This window comes from Pipistrellus hanaki (assembly GCF_964339955.1).
Source record: "Pipistrellus hanaki genome assembly, chromosome: 17".
NCBI lineage: Eukaryota > Metazoa > Chordata > Mammalia > Chiroptera > Vespertilionidae > Pipistrellus > Pipistrellus hanaki.
The window spans coordinates 38,784,594-38,800,396 of NC_140519.1; the positions used below are offsets into that span (position 1 = coordinate 38,784,594).

At 39.3% G+C, this 15,803-nt stretch overlaps 1 protein-coding gene across 1 annotated transcript in view; it reads right to left on the bottom strand.

Annotated features, from left to right (window-relative positions):
- Positions 1 to 15,208, bottom strand: part of RNF19A (ring finger protein 19A, RBR E3 ubiquitin protein ligase) — a 33,836-nt gene extending 18,628 nt beyond the window's left edge. The window contains exons 1-2 of the mRNA XM_084864553.1: positions 14,917 to 15,208; positions 1,278 to 2,045 (exon numbers count right to left, since the gene is read on the bottom strand). Of these exons, the coding sequence (XP_084720679.1) occupies positions 1,278 to 1,951 (674 nt within the window). The 5' untranslated portion in view covers positions 1,952 to 2,045; positions 14,917 to 15,208. The remainder of the gene's footprint in view (positions 1 to 1,277; positions 2,046 to 14,916) is intronic.
- Positions 15,209 to 15,803: the final 595 nt, after the last annotated feature.

Genomic DNA, 15,803 nt, shown 5'->3' on the forward strand with positions numbered 1-15,803 from the left:
CTCAAGTTACTTAGTATTGCTCATTATCCCCGTTTTCTTCCCATCTTTTTCTTAAGAGTTTTCTACTTCATGGGTCCCAGTTTGCTTCTGCCAACTTGAAAGCATAGCCAACCCTGGCTCAGTTTAGACAGAATCATTAACATACTATTTTGTTATTTATGTTAAAGTATAAGTTCCCTGCAGTTATAAGGAAAGCATAATTCAAAATTGATACTGAGTAGTATATGAGTCCTTCACACACAATTAATGAATTCATAAGATGTTAAATAATTAGATACTATTTCTAATGCTTTATATTACACAGAAATCCCTGTAGATAGTTAAGTGCAAGTGATATCTGGGAAAATTAGTTGGATTTCCATAGGCTGAAAACATATTATTACTTTTCTCATATATAATTATAAAATATAGGCTAGATGCAATCTGAAAATTTGCTACTCAACAAGCTTTTAATAAAGGATATAATTCAGTCAATGAGTCCTGAAATTATCATTTGATAAATTCACATTTCAACCTTGTCTCTGAGATTATACATATCTTGAAAATTCTGGGTTTTCCCAAATTCTTACTTAAAGATAATCTCTGGTTTGCTAATGGTATGCTAAACCATAACCAGTGTTTATGGCTTTTATTATTCTTGAGGAACATATGACTATTTCTTCCTATTCCGACAACTGTACATAGTAAATGCTCTATAAATAGAAGCTGCTATTGACATAATACATAAGCAAAATTAAAATGTTGGTAAAATGATATTTGTAATTAAAAAACTTGAGGTAAATGGAATGTATAACTTCTTGATCTTGAGACTAGCAAGTACTTATGCACACCACTATGAACACATCACACTACGTTATTAAAGTACCTTTCAAAAGGGTTATTTCAATTTATATAAATGACCTCCACCCACCAAAAAAAAAAAAAAAAAAAAAAAAATCCCTGATCTATCCCTATTACTCCAAAATAAAAGTTCTCCAAATAGATGGAGAAAATCAATTTTGCCCACAACTAGATCTTGCACTCTCCCACCTTAACCTTTTCTTCTGAAAAATGTATTAAGTGAATAAGTGAATATGTGAAGCAGAGACAGTCAAAGTGAGTAAGATTCTGGTGTATTGCTTTAACAGTGAACACATGGTATACACTTAATATATATTTATCTTTTGAATGAATTACCTGACATGTTAAGATTTTTCTTTTGAATAAGTCAGCATAATTCTTATTTTATCCACAAAGAAAAAAAATAATTCAAGAAAAATCTAACAAAATCTTCTTACCCACAGTCTGGAGCTGGACACCACCTACAGTCAGGATCTCCAACGAGCCACCGTCTAAGCATAAATTCTTCATATTTTTCCATTAACACATCATCACTTAATATCAAGCGAATGTCATGGGGATTAAACCGTTCAGTACATTCTGGGCAACTGATGTTAACTCTACTTTCAGAAATTTCTATCCTCAGATATTGTCGTAAGCAATCCACACAAGATCTATGATGACAAGTCATTATCTCAGGAAATCTGTCTTTAGAATGCCGCAAAAGGCACAAAGGACACTCTATAAAGTCTCCACTTTGTTTGTTGATGGAGGTCAATCCATTGTCAGAGGAGGTATTTGTAGAGAAAATGGAGTTCTTATCAGTACACATTTCAGAATGTATACTTTCAATACTCGCAATTCCATCCACCCCGCCATTTAGCTCCCTTGATTTACGTTTGTTATCCTTTTTCCTCCGGAACAAAGAGCCTATTGAAATTCTTCTTTTCTTGGGTGCCTTTTTGACTGAAGGCAAGCTCACGGTTGAGGCAGAAGACTGAAGATCTCGATCTGAACCCATTTGCCGATGTAAACTCATGTCTAAAATGCTCATTAGAAGTGAGTCAGGGTCTGTGTTTACACACAGCCCTTCATTATATTTAGAGATAAAACTTATTTCTTGTTCTTGCATTCAGATTAAGTCATGACGTAGGAAAATCCTACTTGGTCCCTTCAGAGAATTCTTGAAAGAGTTTGATTTACAGAAGGCTGTTATCATAGATGTTCTGGAATACAAAACAAAACACAAAGGTCATTTAACTGTATATTCTTAGTCTACAGGTTTTTAAAATAAGCTTACAAATTCACTACGAAATTTCAAACAATTATGTTCTTAACTATTAGTTTAGTTTTGTTTTGTTTTAAGTACCGGTAAGGCCAATTTATTAAGTAGTCTACAAAAGAATATAAAACCAATGCTAAAATAACAAGGACATTATTTAATCTTAAAAGGCTTTAGATTTGAACTGAACTTATTAATTTTTTTATCATTATCACTCAATGATTTCCTACTGATTTAGAAATTTTTAAAAAAATGGACAATAAAATGCACATGTACATACAAGGACTAAGTGCAACTTACACAATCTTTAAGAAAAATAAAGTGTGTGTTAGAGGGTGAGTGTTCTTATACTGCCAACTATAATGATTATAAAGTTACAGTAATTAAAAAGAGTGTGGCATATCACAAGGATGAACACAAAGACCAATGAAAATAACGCAGTTACGATAAAAAAATCCAACATGTATATCCCACTTGATTTACCATATGTCAAAGATGACAATGCTGAGCACTAAGAATAGCTTTTTCAAAAACAAAATAAAACAACTATTGCTTTACTGTTTACCATCTGAAAAAAGAAACCTGACGTATAGCTCACCCATACATAGAATTCAATTCCAAATAGTTCATAATTCTAAGTGTGATCTGTAAAATTGTAAAGCTCCTAAAAGTCAAAAGAAGAGACTATTACAATATAAAAATTTATTGAATAGAACATATCAAGTGCTTACCATTAAAGGGCTGCTAAATTTGATTACAATAAAATCAAGAAACAGTTTTAAGGGAGTAAGAGAAGTCGTTTGCCACATATAACTAAGAAGGACTAGTATCCAGAACATGGAAAGAACATTTACAAGTCAATAAGACAAAGCAAACAATCCAACAGAAAAATGGGCAAGGGACTATACAGACACTTCACAAAAGGATATGGAAAAGTGCTCAACATCTTTTGTGATCAGGGAAATACACATTAACGCCATATTGAGAGACCACTATACCCAGTAAGATGGCTAAAACTTAGACTGCCATTTCAAATTACATAAAATTCAAAACAAGCAGAACTAATCTATGATGCCAGAAGTCAGGATTGAGTTACCTTTTGCAGGAAAGCAAAAAGGGAACTTTTACATGTGTAGTGGTTACTGAGGTATGTTCAGTTTGTGATAAAACACTGACCTATAAACATGATTAATGCACTTTTCTGGATGATCATTATATTTCAAAGGTTAAAAAAAGAAAAGCAACTTCTGATATCCATACATTCTTTTTTTAAAAAAATATATTTTATTATTTTTTTTACAGAGTGGAAGAGAGAGGGATAGAGAGTTAGAAACATTGATGAGAGAGAGTCATCTATCAGCTGCCTCTTGCACACCGCCCACTGGGGATGTGCCCACAACCAAGGTACATGCCCTTGACCGGAATCAAATCTGGGACCTTTCAGTCCACAGGCCGACGCTCTATCCACTGAGCCAAATCGGTTTCGGCCAAACATATTCTTAAGAAAGTCATATTAATTTCCCAACACAAATTCTAGAAAAAAATTTACTCAGGAAAACTTTATTCAAAGTCCATCAGTTTATATTTTCTCATTAATTACAGTATTCTTCATTAATTGTGAAGAAAATTCTGCAAATTTTCTTCTTTATATGTCTTTTTATTTTCTCTTGCATCTCAAAATGCTTTCTGTACTATAGGGTTTTACCTATATCTATATCCATATCTATATCTATATTGGACAAGGTCCCCAAAATATACCTCCCCTACAATTCTGTTCTATGATACATCCCCCCTACAATGCCACAGAACAGAGTTGTAGGGGGGAATCTCTCGGGTACTTTGACCTAAGAATTTATCACTTAAAATATAAAACTGGTGGCACTTAATCAGTATCACCTGAGGTATTTTTCTCTTTAACCCATTCTTTTATTTATTTACTAGAGGCCCAATGCATGAAGATTCGTGCAAGAAAGGGCCTTCCTTCCCCTGGCTCCTGGCTCCACCTTCGCGCTAGCCCGCAGCCACCTTTCCACCTTCCCACGCTGCCCAAAGGCCTGGAGAGGCTGAGGCAGTACGGAAGGCCTGTGTCCTGTCCCACCCCCGGCTGCTCAGTGCCTGCATATGCAAATTAACCTGCCATCTTTACTGGGTTAATTTGCATCCTCACACCCTTTTGGCTGGTGGGCGTCACGAAGGCATGGTCAATTTGCATCTTACTCTTTTTTTATTAGTATAGATTTTTCTGTCACCATTTATCCCTCTGTGCCTTTTCCACCTCCACCCACCCCTGCCCCACTGTAATCACCACACTGTGGTCTGTATCCATAAGTTTTTTTTTTTTTTTGCTCAATCCCTCCACCTTCCCGCAACATCCCCCCCAACACCTTATAAGAGTGAATGAAAGTGCTATTGAAATTTAAGCTAGGATAACAAATTTAAGCAAATTGAAGCATATGGTTATTCTACTTAGGAAGTCTTTTTAAAATGTACAAATATACAAATATGCCTCAAAAGAAAACAAATTTGAATACTAAAATTTTAATATGTTTGTATAGTAGAAAGACACAATATCCTAGGAAAACATGTATAATAATAAACAAATTTCCTCATTATGCAAATAGCTTTTATATATTAGTAAGTCCAAACTAATAGCAAAATGAGCAAAGATTCAAAGAGAAAGTTTGAAGATAAAGAATTACAAAAATTATGAAGGTAGGAAATAACAATCACTACTAGAGAAATGAAAATCCAAACCTTAGATACCATCTTTGCATTAATTAGATTGACAAAGGCTGTAAAGGTTGGTCAGTGTGAACTGAAAGCATTTCACATACAGTTGGGAAAGGTGCAAATCAGCACAATTTAGGAAAACCAATTTGACAATGTCTATTAAACTTCAAAATGAAAATACTCTTGACCAGCAATCCTACATGTAAAATTTATCCTTCAAAGAATATGACACAAGTGTTCAAATACATATTGTGCAAAGAAATTCACTCCAGCCTAGTTGATAGAAGCAAACAAAACAAAAAGAAGAAAAAAAAAGCCCTCACAAAACCTGGAAATAACTTGTATCCAATAGGGAACTGGTAAAAAGAAATGAACCAATCATAATTTATCTGCAATGATATGGAAAGATCTCTCTATATAATGCTGAGTGAACAATAACAATTGCAAAATAGTATGAGCCATTTGTGGAAAAAACACCCCCACACAGGCTTACATATGTACACAATTTCTGGAAAAAATGTTACAAAACCATTAATAACGGTTGCCTTAGGAAGAGCAATCTTTAGATTCACTTTTTGCCTTCTGCATGGTTTTAAAATTGAATCATGAGCATCTATTATAGTTTAAAAAAACCCTCACTGAACTTCACAATCAATAAAAATATTCTGCCCTAGAACCACCTAATCAAAGTGAAAATGGGATCCAGAGCTTGTATGCTTTGAAAATGTTCTTCAATAATTTAAGTGTACACTCTTGTTAAGAACCGCACAGATGGACTCAGAGGACAGGGTCAGATAGGCAGAATTGGAGGATTTTGCCCTTCATAGCAGGATGCAGTCTTTCTGCAATATGCTGCCCATGTGAAACCATACTTGCAGCCTATGGGGTTCCAGTCACTCATTTTCAGCCATACTGGAACCCATCTTAGTGATGCTAGGAGCATGCAGCAATTATGAATGGAAGGTACCTGAGAAGTAAAAATGGCCCTAGGTAGGGAAAGATTCAAAATTCAAGTTTCATAACTGGAAGGAACTGTGCGGTACAGAAAAGTGAGAGACATTCTGGTCTTACAGCACTGCACCGAGTCAAGGGTATATGTTACCAGAGTCTTCCTTGGAAGTGGGGAGGAACTGGTGGTGAGACACCGATTTCTCTTTGGGACTTATTGCAACTTTGCTTGGTAAATAAACAGTGTTGGAGAAATCCCCAAACTTGACTTACTTTTTTGGTTTTGCTCTTTGTGTTAAATAAAGTTCCTGGGGCTGTGAAAAAAGGAAGTATCTATCCATAGCACCTCCTATACAGAGAGTTGCAAAGAACCACCTATCAAATTTAAATATGGTTATGTACAATTTAATTTTGCAGTTGACTACCAAAAAGCAAAATTAATGGCCTTAAGCCATCCGTTGATCAGACCATAACTAGAAGTGATGTACTAGAAATGATGTATTGGCACACAAGCTAACTTTGGCACAAAGTAAATAGAGCTTTTGTAAAACTGAACCCGTCTCATTAACATAAGTTTAAGGCATTAAATTGTTTGGATTTCCATATATGACTTTCTCTGAACAGTAGTAAATCACTAAGCTCATTATAACGAAGTCTGCTATTGCTCAAAAAGGTTATTTAAATATTTAAAATTATTTTAAGTAAGTATGTCATTCATCTTACCCACTGCAAATTTGGAAATGCTATATTTTCCTCTAATAAATCTACTCCACAATATAGCTGCCATATTCAGTTATAGCAACAATACAGACCCTGGACATAATTCTTGCAGTCCAAATACTATTAAGGAGACAGATACTCATTACTCTCTTATAAAACTGACTTATTAAACATCTCTTTTTACAGTCTGTTAAAGTAAAAATACAATAAGCACCTTAACAAATTTTTGGAGGATAAAAATGCTTAAAAATAACAGCTTATATGGGTAAGCTTCAGAGAAATCCATGAAGTCTCTAAAACTCTAATTAAATTGTGAATATATATATACTCTAGGGATAGAATCTGTAGCTTTCAAAAGATTCTCCAAGGAGTCTAAAGTATAATAAAAGGTTAACTGCTACTGCTGAGATAGATTTTAATTTGCCAGTAAAAGTTAACATCAGTTTCTGTAAATCTTTTCTGCTCTCACTAATTTACCTTCATACAATATTCATATCTGTACCAATTATTAGCTCAGTTAGAACATACATCTATTATATTAAGATTTGAAGTTGCAGCTCTTTCCAGAGAGTTAAGTTATGGGGAAGGTTAAAAAACAACTTTCATTTGGAAACAAATGTCTCAGATCCATAATGTAAGAATAAACATGAAGTTGCAGATGGCCCAGAATAATGCATCACATGTTAAATAAAGCAAAATCATACATGTAACTAAACCATTTACTGCATAAAACTGTTGAAAGGATTATCACACTTAAGGTTAGAAATTAATAATAAAAAAAAGTTGGCTCTGAAATGGCTTTTTTATGAATAGCCAGTCATGTGGAAGTTTGAAATATATCATTATAATACATGAATTTCTCTAAAGTAAATGTAACTAATGTTTTCAGCCTTATGCTTATGTAGTGACAAATCTACCCTGAATGGTCTTTCTAATATTAAAAATGGGATAAATAACTTCAACCCAACTACTTAGTAATAGAAGAGGGACTGATTCAACAGATTATCAGCATAGGCAAGTATCAGTTTCCAGCAAGTTTTTTGAAAAGTGAATGCTAACCAAGACTCAAATATACTGCCTTGAGCTTTATCCTAAAAATTGTTTGATCTCCACAAACAGAAACTAATAGTTCAGAATAAATTATTCCCACATGCTCCAAAGCCTCCCCAAAGAGATGGTTCTTAAACAGACACCTGCCACGTTTACCTATTCTTGATTGGAGGTAGAAAAAAAAATGGTACTTTGTAATTTTAATAATACTCATTACAAATAATACTCATTACTCAATCCATTACAAAAATAAGCTACTGTAGAAAGAAAAACCATATCAATTCAATTTTTTCAATGAAAAATAGATTTTGGCTAGTTTATTCTAAGCCTTCTTTGTTCAGCAGGGCAAACAATGCAACAATAAGGAAATATTAATAAAAGCATAGTGCAAAATGTCGGGTATGATGACATGAAAAAGTTTTAGAATAGGCTAGTCTCTGATAGTGACAATGCAGGATATAAAACAGATGTAATCATAGACCTTTGGCTTACTAAAAACTTCTGAGTGCATATTAGTTTCCTGTGGCTGCTATAACAAACTACCACAAAGTGTGTGGCTTAAGACAACAGAAATTTATTTTCCCATAGTCCTGGTTTGGGGCTGAAAGGGAGAATCTGTTCTTTGCCTCTTTCAGCTTCTAGTGACTATAAGCATTTCTTGGCTCAGCACAAAGCATTCCAATCTCTGCTTCCGTGGTCACATTGCCTCTTCCTCTTTAGTGTCTTCTCTTCTTCTGTATATAATTTCCTTCTGCTCTTCCCTAATAAGGACAATTTATCACTGGATTTTGGACCTACTCAGATAATCCAGGATGACCTTTTCATCTCAAATCCTTAACTTAATTACACCTGCAAAGGCTATTTTTCCAGATAAGGTATCATTGACAGGGATTAGAATATGAACATATTTTTCTAAGGGCTACCATCAACCTAAAACATGATTCCAGAAATTTTTAAAAATACGTTTTTATTGATTTAGAGAGAAAGGAAGGGTGAGGGAGAGGGTGAGAGAGTGAAACATCAGCTCCCCCTGCAAGCTGCCTACTGGGGACTGAACCCACAACCCTGGCATGTGCCCTGACTGAGAATCAAACCAGTGACCTGGTGCTCAGGGAGGTCCTAAATCACACAGGCCAGGGCCTTATTCCAGATAATTTCGCTAAGGACATCATTAGGATATATATTATTTATACAAAAACAAAAAATCCAAAGGCTGTTAATCCGTAAGAAAAAAGTTTTTTTTTTCTTTAACGGGTATAGCTATAAAGAACTATCTATTTGATTTGACAATGTATATGATTTGGCTGTATACAACTGCTTACTGAGCAAAACTTGGTTTGGACAGAATTAGTCATTGTGCTATATACATCACATATCCTGTGATTATAGGCTTTTCTAAAGGATCATTTTACTTTGCTCACTAATGACACTTATCAGTGCCCACACCCTCTTTCCAAAGAACTGTATTTCATGATTTTCAATTTAAGGATGCCTTTATAAGAAGTGGCAGTTATTCATACAAACAAAACTGAAAGGACAAATTAGTTTGGACAATACTGAAATAGATTAGAAATTTAAAATCAGAAGATCAGAAGAAATTACAACAAAGGTGCTTGAACAGCCTAGCTACCTCTCCTGATTCTATGTTACAAGAGCATCGTGTATTGATTATGCATTGTAACTGATTCCAATGTGAGAGGTAACAGGATCCTCATATGCAGTAATGTCATGGGGAGTTTATTCCTTTTGTTTTTATTCTGAGACTCGTTATAACAAATTACTAATAATGAAGAAAAAAACCTCCTTGTAATAATCTTTAGTAGTTGAGCGTTTCAAAGATACAATTTGTATTAATTCAGTGAAATAGATGAGAGCACATTCTCCCTCATTTTATATTCAGGGAAAGAGAGTGAGGCACAGTCATTTTGGGAAAGTTGTAAAACTGAGATAAGTGAGGTATCCTGACAGTCAATTCAACTAAGTAATTCCAGATAAATGACATATTCACTTCTGTATTTGGTCTCAAAAGACATGTCAATCAGTTAGAAAAATAGTATCAAAAGACAAAGAAAAAGCTTTCTATAGAAAGGAAAAACATTTCACACAAAATGCCCCTAGAACTATGCTGTACACACATACTGACTGAAGACTTAGTATGAATAGAAGAGCATTGCCTTGGCAGGTGTGGCTCAGTTGACTGAAGCATTGTCCGGTACAAAAGGTGGCAGGTTCAGTTCCCAGTCAGGGCACATCCTCAGGTTGTGGGTACATGCGGAAGGCAGCCAACCCATGTTTCTTTCTCACATTGGTGTTTTTCTCTCTCTCAAATCAATTTTAAGAGAGAGACTGTAACTTCATCCATTGATACACCTTGATATAAGTTTGAATATTCTGGGTTAAATATATTATGAAAATTAATTTCACCTATTTATTTTTGAATGTGATGTAGAAAACCTTAGATTACATTTATGACTCACACTAGAGGCCGTGCACGGGGGGTGGGGGGTCCCTCAGCCAGGCCTGTGCCCTCTCGCAGTCTGGGACCCCGTGATCCTTACCGCTAGGCTTGCTGCTTCTTAGCGCTGCTCCTCAGCTTCTGGCTGAGTGGTGCTCTGCTTGTGGGAGTGCACTGATCACCAGGGGGCAGCTCCTGCATTGAGCATTTGCTTCCTGGTCGTTAGAGCGCATCATAGCAACCGATGGTTCTGGTCATTCTGCCATAAAGGTCGCTTAGACTTTTATTGTATAGATTATATACATAACATGGAGCAAGTTATGAAATAGATACTTTACATTATATAGACTTTACTCAGTTAGCAAATACTTACTCAACACCTATTATGGTCAGGCTTTATGCTAAGACCTTAAGAGTGAACAAAAAGAATGGTCCGTGCCATAATGGAGTTTATATTATCACCTATGGCACATTTCACATACATTATCTCATTTGTGATAATGCATAATAATTTAATTTAGGATATATTATTCTGCTATATAGTATTTATCTAGAAGCCCAACACTATCACATTCCCAATAGCTTCTCCTGGTTTCTTTATTTCTTTTTTAAATATATTTTTACTTATTTCAGATAGGAAGGGAGAAAGAGAGATAGAAACATCGATGAGAAAGAATCATTGATTGGCTGCCTCCTGCCCCCTGGAGATCAAGCCTGCAACCCAGGCAATATGCCCTGACTGGGAATTGAACTGTGACCTGGTTCATAGGTCGATGCTCAAACACTGGGCTTCTCCAGGTTTCTTGTTCCTTGCCTCTAATTTGCTCCCTCTTATGACTCACCTCTACCTGAGTGTCTGTCTCATCAACTGGCAACCTGCCTTTCATGGGTATTCAGAGGACAGAGATTGAAAATATTAAGTGCACATAATTTTAAGGGGCTAACTCCAGTTTTTTGGACCCAAGACTGAGTTTTGAAGTTTCTTCTGGGCTTAAACAAACTAGGGTGATTTTGAACAGGCTTTTGCTTCATCATTCAATGTACAAACTTATTTGAGAGCTAAAACAACTCATCAGTTTTGTCCTGCTGAGGCATTCACATATGAAAACTCTCAAAAACAGGATTTCAAAAGTGCCTTTCTCAAAAGAAAGTATTACTGACATACAATAGGTATTGAGAAACAAATTTAGTACCCAATGATTTCACTGCCATTTTTGGTTGAAGTCTACCACCATGTGAAATACAAGATGTGTTTAGCAAAAGACTACTAGCCCTCAATCTTTAGCTGTGCAGGTATGGTTACATAGCTGTTTTAAGGCTGTACATCTTCCGCCAGCTAACAAAGAACTGACATTTTATGACTTAAAAAAAAAAAAAAAGCCAAAGAAAAATAGTAATTGCTCCTGATTGGAGAAACAAAATCACCTAAGGAAAATTTAACTGTTCTTTATAAGTAATCAAATTAATAATGTTGCAGTTTGCCAAAAAGGAGAATCAACCCAAAATCTTTAAGCTGAAGTTATTTCATATTTGATTACGGGTCCTTTCAGACCAGCATTAAACTCTACTAGTGCTAGTTTGCCAAATACAATAGAATGTGCAATCAAATATAAATTTAGAAATTCCACTTTTCTTCAGCCCCAAATGACCTAAATTTTATATGGGACTCCAACAATCAAAGAGCATATAGCTTAGTCAGCATGAAATCAGCCAATGACAATCAATTGTCACTTTTTAGTAACATCAGAAAACAAACAAACAAAAAACATCCCACAATTCTCTAACATTTCCTTTATAAACTGAGTGGAGAAGAAATATAAGGAGGGAATTCAGGTGTATAAGCCCTTACTCTATGCCCTGCACATGATTAGGGACTTTTATATGTTCTCACAAGTATTTATCTTCCCTCTCACCCTTGAAAAACTGAGAAAATTACATTTTTCAATACTTTGTGCCCTCCAAATTAAAATAAAATGGGGTGGGAAGTGTTATGATTAGAAACCAAAGAATTTCTGTGATAAATCTAAATACATGTTTAAGATAAAATAAGAGCCTGGTATAATATACAAAATTCTTTCAAATGTTAAAAAAAAAAAAATTGCTTCAAATTACCTATAACTAATTCCATCTAACTACCCCATAAAAACAAAGAGCATCTTTCCATCTTAAAGAGAAGTGACCCCAGTCCTGGTCAGTGTGGCTTGGAGTGTCGTCCTATATACCAAAAGGTGGCAGGTTCAATTCCCCGTCAGGGCACATACCCAAGTTTCGGGTTTGATCCCTAGTTTTTTTTCCCCTCTCTTGATCTAAAAATATATATTTTAAAATACATTTTAAAAATATTTTTAAAAAAGAGGTGACCCCAAGTGCTTTACATTCACAACTGCAAAAGTATTACTTCAAATCATACCAAAATAAAAGATTCCCACACTGGCTAGATGACAGTGAAATACATTCTTCTTTATACATATAAACTCTCTCAATTGAGGCATCCATCAAATGAAACAACAGTGCTTCAAGGAGCTATTTGGAGACTAGGAATTGGGTTGTGTTTCAACTCCTAAGATAATGTTGTAGTTTGTTTTTATCTTTATTATTAAAAGTATTACAGATGCTCCCTCCCCCCCCCCCATGCATATATGCATATATGCATATAAAGTCCCCCATTAATCCCTGCCTTCCCACTGAGATTCATCAGTCTGTAGCATGTTTCCATGTCTCAGGATCTATTTTGTGCATCAGTTTATTTTGTTCATTAGATTCTAATATTGCGCTTTTAAAAATTAATCATACAAGAATCCTCTGGGAAGAGATACTGAAAAAATACACTAACATTAGTTGCCAAATGCCATTTTTTTCTCAAAAGGACTCCTTGAGGTGACATTAAAATAGTTCCCATAGCCCTAATTGCTTTGGCTCAGTGGACAGAGCTTCGGCCTAGAGACTGAAGAGTCCTGGGTTTGATTCCTGGGTCAGAGGCACATGCCCAGGTTGCAGGCTGGATCCCCAGTAGGGGGCATGCAGGAGACAGCCAATCAATGGCTCTCTCTCATCATTGATGTTTGTATCTCTCTCTCCCCCTCTCCCCTCCTACCTGAAATCAATAAAAATGTATTTTAAAAAATAGTTCCCAAAGACACATTAAATTTACATTTCAGTGATAAAAAGGAGAACATTAAACTAACCAATAAAAGTTTGTATTGTTGTTGCACAATTTGGATTATGTCCTAAGACTTAATTCTAAACCTTTAACCAAGTAGCAAGGAAAGAACATTTGAGAATAAGAGTTAATAGATCAGCATCACTTTCTAAATAGAGAGAAGTATTTACATCTTGATTCAGTTCAGACAGCTGGGCGTTGAGGAAGCATAAATAGACAAACATGGTAATAATAGCTTGAGTTATAAGCAGAAGCAGAAAGATTCGCATCAAGATAATGACAAAAATGAAAACGAAGGTCAGGCATACTGTCAGACTTCATATAATCAGAAGGGTCAAGAAATCAAGTTAAAAATAATGTAAATAAATAGGTAACCATGGTCTTAGCCGCAAAAAGTGAAACGGGAAGGAAAGATCACAAACATTTTAAAGCAGTTACAGAAAAGGGCTGCTTGTATGCCTCCACTGTTTACTAAAACTGTCACTTCCAGCCAACCTGGGTTTGAAAACTGCAGCGGCACTTAAAGGCTGTCCTGCCCAACGTCAACTTAACGCAACATTCTGCATATTTTGAATAATGAATGTCAACCAGAATAAGCAGCATTCCTGTATTTCTACCTCCAAGGAGCAAGGGGGGGGGGGGGGGGGGGCCGGATAAGACCTTTCTAAATCCGCCATGTATTTATTTATTTTTGGAAAGAGAGGGGTAGAGAGAGAGAGATCGATCGGTTGCCTCCCATATGTTCCCTTACAGGGGGATCGAACGCCCGCAACCTGGTAGGTGCCCTAATGGGGAATCCGGACAACATCCAACCAACTGAGAACCCAGCGGCCAGGGCAAGACCTTTCTTTCTCCCACTTATAGCCTTAGCCACTGCCTCCCCTCCTTTTATTTTTATTTTTTTGCTGTCCTTGTTGCAGGTTGACTGAACCCCAAACTTCTTTTCTTCCCATTAACGGACGGGGAGAGAACAATGGTAGAAAGGAACTCGGATGACAGAGGGGGAAATGCACATTAAAAACAGTGGCATTCCTTCTGCTGCGTGCAGGCTGGGAACTCCCCGAAGGTTTGGCACGATGCAGACAATCCTGCTGGACCCCTATGATGAACACCTCCTTTCACCCCAAAACCACTCCATTTTCGTTGGTGGAATGTCTGCTTTTCTGAAGGGCTTGGCAGTCTTCCCGCAGGAACCTTCTTCCTTTGGTGCATGCCTGCCTCTCTCCCCCTCGAAGGGGCCCCCCCAGCAGCAGGAGTTGGGGGGCGCAGGCCCCGGCTCCGAACGTGCAGCCAGGCCCGGAAATGAGTCCCGTTAGAGCCGATTTCACCCGTCAGGAATGCGCTCCGCCCCCGCCGCCGCCGCCGCCGCCCGCCGGGTCCCCGCTGCGGGGGCCGGGGCAGGGCCGAGGGGAGCGCCGCCCCGGCCGTCCCCACCCCGCAGGGCGGCCGCCGCAGACAGCCCGGGCGGGCTCGGGCGGCTCCCACGCCGCTCCGCCCCGGGCCGCGGCCACCCGAGCGCCGACGCAGGGCCCCGGCGGCGGCGGCGGACGCGGAACCAGCCCGAGGAGGCCTGACCCCGGGGCCGGCGCCGGCCCCGGCCCCGCGCGGAGCACAGGAGCGGGGCCCCGCTCCCGGGGCGTTTCCGAACCCATTTCCGTGCCGGGGAGGGGCGCCTCGGCTCGGACACGGGAGCCGCCCCTGCCCTCCCGCTCCCGCCCGGGCGTCTCCTGCTCCGCTCGCGCCCTCCCGTACCTTCAACTCCTCCGAGAGGCGGGCGGGGTGCGGGCCACAGGCCCCTCTCCGGCGGCGGCGGCGCAGGAGGAAGTATGGAGGAGGGTCCCGCAGACCCGCCGAGGCGCCTCTCAGCCGGGGCGGGGAGGCGGGCGGGGGGGACGGAGAGGAGGGGTCCCGACGGCCGCTTTCCTCCAACTCCTCCTCCGCAGTTGTGTCTCCTCAACGGCGGTCCCCCGGCAGCAGCGCCGCAACTGCCATTCTCCCCCGCCCGCCTTCCCTCCCGCCCAGCCTCCGCCCCCGCCGGCCCCGCCCCCGGCGCCTCCCGCCCCCGCCGCGCACCGCCCCGCCCCGCGCGCCGCCCGCGTGCTTACGTCATGGCGTCACGCCCACCCGGCCGGAGCAGGCGGTTTAGGGGGCAGCGGCGCACGTTCGCCCCGCCTGCGCGCCGGGGTCCCGGGGTCCCGGGGTCCCCGCAGCAGCTCGCCCGGAGCCCGCGGCTGCCCAGGGACTGAAGGAAGATGCCGGACTTCGGGGTTTCGCACGCCATTTCGCGTTCATTCCTCTGTCCCGGGGCCCCCTGCTCGACGGGCAGCTCCGGGAGAGAGAGGGGTTCGGGACGGTGCAGCGAGTCGTGCAAGCAAGCTGCCCGCCCGGGAATGTCCCTCCCGGGGGTGCAGGCGCGCCCCGCCCGCGCTCGGTTAATGTTCCTGGACCTCAGTCTTCCGCGGGGGCTGCTAGGAGCTGCCCTGAGCCACAGTTTCACACCCTAACACCCAGCGAGGGCTCGGAAGATATTTTCCGCTGGCTTTCTTTCTTTCTTTCTTTCTTTCTTTCTTTCTTTCTTTCTTTCTTTCTTTCTTTCTTTCTTTCTTTTTTCTTTCCTCATTTCACAGTCATTTAAGTAT